The sequence below is a fragment of the Perna viridis genome, chromosome 12 (assembly GCF_037379345.1).
Source record: "Perna viridis isolate PV_CMFRI_1.1 ecotype Kerala chromosome 12, ASM3737934v1, whole genome shotgun sequence".
Classification (NCBI taxonomy): Eukaryota; Metazoa; Mollusca; class Bivalvia; order Mytilida; family Mytilidae; genus Perna; species Perna viridis.
In genome coordinates this window covers 36,316,301-36,323,585 of record NC_142456.1, presented here as the reverse complement: position 1 = coordinate 36,323,585, position 7,285 = coordinate 36,316,301, and the positions used below count along the sequence as shown (strand labels likewise).

The following is a 7,285-nucleotide window of genomic DNA, read 5'->3' as shown; positions in this document are numbered from 1 at the left end:
ATATCTACGTCACCAATATTTCAGAATAAATTTAAACAGCTTTATAGTTGTTTTCTAGATGTATTGAATATGTTTGAGACAAAAAACACCAAATCGAGAAAAATGATGTGTCACTCATTACCTGATTCTTACACAGAATGATATTTAAATAAACATACATTCAAGATAAATCCAAACAGTATAAATTTTATAAATTAAATTTAAACCCAATTTTGACTCTTGGTGCTAGAATTCCTTTGCAACAAAAAATTATTTAATCCGAAATTATACTGCAGCAATTGTTTAAATTGGTTTCTAAACGATCTTCCTGAAAAACTATAGAGAAAGAAATTGATTGAATAATTCATATAGAAAATAGTACGAGAAATAAATAGAACATTGCGCCACAATTCTATGTCATTATTGGTCAATTCTTTAGTAAGATACTTGTTATGTAGAAAATTTATAAACCATACAATGAAGTAAGGTGCATTGAACGCAACAAAGCAAAAAGACACAGTAAAAAGGGTTATTGTGAACTCCAATCGTATGCCACTTCTCTCTGACCTCATTAAAGCATTCAGTTGTGATCGAGAACCACGCCTCAAACTGTTCTGAGCTCGAATATCCTTAAACTGTCTTTTGCGTAGAAATAACTTTCGAATTATCAGTATGTTAAATACTGAGATAAACAGAAATGGAACAGCGGTTATCAAAAGTGCAAACGAACTGTCGAGAACAAACGACAAAAAGTTATGTTCTTTATTCGCTGTGCAGTACATAGTACCATCATAATGTATAAAAACACCGCTTAGAAACGGTTTATACACCACTACTAGACAACTAGTTACAACCAATCCACATACTTTTTGTCTAGATCCACGTAATGAACAAAAAGATCGTCTATGTAAGGGATGGCAAACACCGATATAGCGTTCGACTGTAAACGCTGTCACCAACCATGGGGATAAAAAACGAAATGCGTAGGAAATAAACAATAACATTTGGCAAATTCCATTCTGGTCCATGAATGTAATCTCGATATTCGGTGCAATATGGACTAATCCGCGTTTCAGCCATTCAATAAGAACGTAAAATATTAAAACCAACAGATCCGATACGGAAAGAGCCGCTAGATAAGAACTTGCTGAAAGTTTCCGCATATCTTTTGACATAAAAACTATCAATGACAATAGATTGCCTATAACGCCTAAAGTGAATATTATTGGTGTTATGTAAGCATAAAACGTTTGTCCGTACTCTGATTTTGTCGTTGTAAATGTTCCACAGTCAGTCGTGTTGTGTGGAGATGTTGTATTACATCTATTGAGGTATGCTAGCAGCACTTCGTAGACATTTGTGTTGCCACAACAAATTTGACTGGTATCATTCTGTAATAAAAAATATAAAGTTTATGGTGTGAATGAAATGGAATAGGAATGCCGTTAAAGCTGTAGAAATCTGTTGAAAAACAAATATTCTTGATATTTTGTTTAAAACGTTACACGAAATAGAAATTACTCTGTGGTTTTTTATATTACTTCTGTTCATAAGAGATATAAATTACATAGAATGTACTGTTGAATTCAACATAAAGGGAAAAACCTCTGTAAATGATACCAAAATACAGCAGAAACCATTGCATTTTAATGTGGATTATCTCCTAAAAGCAGGCAGATTTGAATGAATAATTATTTATTTAATCATATAGACCTGTAAAGCATGCGCACAACTTAATAACAAAAATAAATATATGTAACCTTTTTGGGGTGTATCACATACTACAGAATTTGCATGATTCTTACAAAGACTGCTACTTATAACCATTCATTTCATTTTAGAATTCTTTTCATGAGTTCATGAAGTATTTTGGAATACTTGATCTTTTTTCTGATTAAAAATAGTAAATAATTATTAAAACCTATGGGAATAAACTTTTTCACATAATATGAAAATGAATTTCAACAAAATAACAAATTACATAACTAAAGATTAAAGTTATCAAAATGGTACCAATACCTCTGTATTTTGGAATAAAGATAGTTTGTTCGTCCATTGTCACAATCATAAGTTTACAATATGCAATACCATTATCAAAAAGCGTAACATGTATATTCTATCCATTTTGTCAAAGCATATTATAAGCTTGGTTGAGTTATCCCCTTAAGAAAACTTACGTCATTATCCTTGGAATCATACCAGCTGGTTATTGTCATATTTTTTGTTTTTGACAATCGTCATGCTTTGCGGGCACATCTAGGCTTGAGTGCATGCTATGAAGGTTAACCTCTTGCCTTGTCTAAGGACATATATGTCCTTGATCGGCATAATGCGGTAAGGAGATAATTATATGCCCTTCAGGAACGAAAATCCTTTCACAAAAATAATTAAGACCAATAAAAGGGCTTATAGTTTCAGTTTTATATTTTTGATATGTTCCTAAATAATTTTTGGCGTGATCGATTTCTTCTTCAAAATGGACGACGAATTTGACGATGTTTGGTCAGATATCAGCTTATACGAGAAGAGTTATGAAGAAAGTGACGAAGAAAATTATCAAGATTTAAACCAAGAATATCTGTGCAGGACGCTCATAATTTTGATTTCCACTCGATATGGAACCTTTTGAGGCATTAATCGGACCAGTTAATCCCCCTTTTATAAATTCTGAACCACCTGAATATTTACTTTGGTTATCATCTGTTGACAATACTTAAATTATTGATATTTTTTTTTTGGTCAACATACTTGCAAACCCTGATTCATGATTAAATATATTGGAAGGTGTAAACCATAACGGAATGAATGTCCGCTTTACTTGGACTTTGCTTATCCATGGTCATTATCCGTAATCCCGCTTAGGCATCTAATTGGTGTGAAAGTCAGCAAACGTGAACATACAATACATCGACATTTTCCAAGGTAATTTGCCGACCGACACCGGTTCCAGATAATTTTGCTATGTTTACATGCAAACACTAATTCAGGTGCTTTGCCCAGGTAGAATTCAAATCATGCACCTGCTCCCAAGGTTTGCAGTATTTTTGACCTGAAAAATTACGTTTTTTTTAAGTAGAAGTATGAAACAACACAAGATTTAAAGGTCGACGAGGGCATGGTGGGATATAAACGTCGGGATTAAACAAAATCTGATTTAGTATGAACGCCTAAGTATAATGATTATAATGGAAGCTGTTCATTAATAATGGAAATGACCCATCATTTGTAGAGGAAGAAACAATCACTAAATATGTCAGTTTATTTTGAACTATCATCATTGAAATTCACTTGGACAGATTGATGTATTCAGTTCTCAAAAAATTAATATAGACTCTATATTTTCCCAGGAGAACTGTCAATGCATATATATATATATATATATAAACGTCTAAATATGTTTAACATCACCAGATGATGGTTAAATTTTTAAATTTAAATTGAATATTTCGGATAACAGATATCCTTCTTCAGCATAAAACTATATGAGCATAAAACTCACAAAACTTCACGAGCATAACACTTACAAAGTTCAAGATCAAAAGAGATTCAGAAGCTGAATCGCGTACGCTGTTGGTGATTGTACCTTTATCAAAGGCTCACATAAGCAACTGATGAGGAGCCTGAATAAAAATAACAAAGAGGGTCTTTTTATCAAAGTTACAATTAACTGTGGAAAACAATTTAAAAAAATTAAAAGTCCAAATATAGTCCAGCCTTTGGGAAACTCTCGCAGTTACTGCATTCATATTGGAAAGACATTCAAAAACATCCCAAGCTCTCCAAGCTCTCTCCGGGGGCCCCGGTCCTGGCATTCCGTAGACCTAAGAGCCTAAGAGATGCCCTAGTAAGAGCAGAGATTTCATCTCAGCCCAAACAAAATACAACGGGCCAGTGTCGACCATGTGGAGATAAGAGATGTAAGACCTGTACCCAGATGTTGCACACCAAAACTTTTAAAAGCTACTGCAGTGGAAAGGAATTTGCCATTTTTTGCGACGTAACTTGCAAAACCGAAAATACCATATACCTTCTTCAGTGCCGATGTGGTATGCAGTACGTTGACGAAACAGAAAAACTTTTCAAAAGGCGTATGAATGGTCATCGCAGTGACTACAAATGCATACCAGACCCCCCTCTAAGTCGCCATCTTAGATCTGCCGGACACACCCAGGAGGATCTCCACATTGTTGTGACGATCATAGAACATAATAAAAACTGGTCAAAATGTAAAAGACTATCTCGGGAACAACTTCTCCAGATGGAATTAACGAGAAAAAATAATTCAGTTTTAGGTCTTGGTCTAAGGCTGGTACAGCACTACTTGCTATACATCAATACGCCGTACTACTATATTTGGACTTTTTTTTAAAATTGTTTTCCACAGTTAATTGTAACTTTGATAAAAAGACCGTCTTTGTTATTTTCATTCAGGCTCCTCATCAGTTGTTTATGTGAGCCTTTGATAAAGGTACAATCACCCACAGCGTACACGATTCAGCTTCTGAATCTCTTTTAATCTTGAACTTTGTGAGTTTTATGCTCGTTAAGTTTTGTGAGTTTTATGCTCATATACTTTTATGAGTTTTTATGCTGAGGAAGGATATCTGTTATCCGAAATATTCAATTTAAATTTTACCAACTTCTGGTGATGTTAAACATATTTAGACGTTTATTTAATTTATTGTCATGTTTCGCATCGTTTTTAACGATCCATCACCCCGTAAGAGTGATTGTTGACTATTATTTAGACGTTTAATATATATATATATATATATATATATATATTAAACGTCTATTAAACGTCTAAATAATGCTCCATCGGATCAAATTGATACAATATAGCCTAGCTAGCCGAGTGGTCTAGGGCGCTGGACTTTGTGCAGGCGGTGTTGCCATAGATGTCACAGCGGTACGAGTTCGAATCCCGCGGAGGGAATGACCAAAAATTTGCATCGCAAATTTGACAGTTCTAACATCGTTGAGAATTTTTCAGACCTATATATATATATAATTATATTACACTTAAGTTCACTATAATGGTTGATTGACACGAGATCCAACGATTTAAAATCATAAGTGCTTTATCGTGAAATGCTGTGGGTACATTGCGCTCCGATTCCTACCAACAGGGACGTTTTTCCGAGTTTTACACGACTTTTATGACGTTGAAAATTAAGATCGCACATAACTTTCGATAATTTGAGATCTTCGCATTGACGGGGTTAGACTAATGACCTTGACGTCATTTTGGACAATCAAAACATTTTTATAATTCATTTCTGGATGGAAAATGTCTGTAACCCCTATTTTCACATCAGTGTTTTTGGTTGTCGGAAAAAATACACAGCTGAATGTTGGTAGCTGGCTGACATTGAATGTCCTCAAATAATTTATACCAATGCATTGTATATGAATTTAATGCAACATGCATTCTTGTTTATATTCGTCTCGAACCCAGTCATATTATTTGTTTGGTTTTTTTAAGTATCCCATGTACTAATACATTTCTTCAAATGTCAATAAAAACTTCACCTCAGATGACAAACTTCAGTCGAATAATCCATCAATGATAGTCTATCACTAATCATCTGAATGCATTATTGATTAAAAAAAAACAGTCATATATATATTGTAAATCCCGATATGCCGTACACGGGTTGTAAGGAGTAACCCTTCGTAGGCAGCATTTGAATCAAATGTGTAGGGAAATCTAAATTCAACACTGAGTACTCAAAGGCATTACTATCGAAATAGAAAGCCAAATCCGTCACCGAAAGGTTCTACAATGTCCAATACAATGATAGAAGCCTCTGTATTTTCGGTATTTGAAAATTTGTATTAATACTGCAAACTTTGAAAAGTATGATAAATAAAATTTGATATAATGCGGAGTCAGACCAGCAGTCCCCTAGCAGTGGCATAGACCAAATGTTAATAAGATTTTTTTAAAATACCATATATATTGCAAAATTATGATATACTGTACATGTTTTTCAACGAGTTTCCTTCCATCATCAGCATTAGAATGAAATATGTAGGAAGATCGAACTCCAAAAATCAATTATATACAATAAGTATTCAAAACAAAACTATCGAAATAGGAAGCCAGATCCATCAATGAGATGTTTAACCTTGTGCAATACAAGGAATGAAGCCTCAGTGTTTTATATTCGAGTTATTAGATGAAACAAATCTAAGCATATAACAGGACTTTTTTAATTTACCATCCGACTGTTTCTTTCCCTTTTCAAGAAATGAAAAATAAAAAAAATATCCAAAGATGCTATTGTTAACAGTATAATAACAATAATACATGGTATATGAAATCCGTCCCCTTTTTGTTTTATTTTTGTTTTGTTTTGTTTTGCTTCATTTTATTTCTTTCATGTGGACGATCATGTTACAAGTGCTATATTAATATGCTATATGCTGGCTTGCCATTCTTATCGTTTATGATTATATGCAATCGTCTTTTATTCCTTTGTCTTCATTGTAACTGTATATCGTTCTGTTTTCTCATTTTACGTATCAGCTGTGTGCTTTGAATGTGATATCTGAATTAGTGGTTATTTAAAGACTCGGTATTTCTGCCGATATGTATACAATTATACTTCTTGTATGAATAGCATGTGTGATTTACTGAGCTCAAGATTTCATTTCATTATTAAATACCATTCTGTGTAAGAATCAGGCAATTGATGGTACATCAGTTTTCTCAATTTGGTCTTTTTGCCTCCATATATTTAATACATCTAGGAAACAACAAATAATATACATGAATTTATCCTGAAGCATCTGTGACGTTCATTTATTTTGTCTGTTTATATATTCCCTGTCATTTTCGCTAAATTTGACCAATCAATATCTTATACAGGCAAAATTTTCAAACACTTTTATGGTTAATTCTGAATGTTATAAGGTGTAAATACTTGGATAATGTAATAAGAGCGCTGCAGTTCTTCTTTCTTTATGTGACATGCCATTTATACATTTTGCCTGATACTAAGACAAAGATTTTTGTTAATACTTATTGAAGTTTTATATAATTTTAAATGTTCCCTTTCAGAAATGATCTGAAAAAATCTATCGTTATTTTTAAAGGGTATAACAATGACACATTTTAGGGTGAAACGAAATGATCAGTAATTCAAATTAAGAAAACTGCACTTATAAAAAGTGAAAAGACAAATACATGAAATTAAAATTACTTCAATATTCAAAAGACATACGTTAATAAAAGGGTCAACATTGATCATATACTTGACGGTGACTTTCCCCAAGTCATTAATTATTCTAATTATGACAT

The 7,285-nt window shown here is 33.0% G+C and overlaps 1 protein-coding gene across 1 annotated transcript; it reads right to left on the bottom strand.

Annotated features, from left to right (window-relative positions):
- Nucleotides 1-200: 200 nt before the first annotated feature.
- On the bottom strand, nucleotides 201-2,195 carry LOC148602144 (thyrotropin-releasing hormone receptor-like). The gene is made up of 2 exons (XM_088554462.1): nucleotides 2,157-2,195; nucleotides 201-1,370 (listed from the first exon to the last, which is right to left on the bottom strand). The coding sequence occupies exons 1-2, from the start codon at nucleotides 2,193-2,195 to the stop codon at nucleotides 201-203; spliced, it is 1,209 nt and encodes a 402-aa protein (XP_088410588.1).
- Between the last annotated feature and the right edge of the window lie 5,090 nt (nucleotides 2,196-7,285).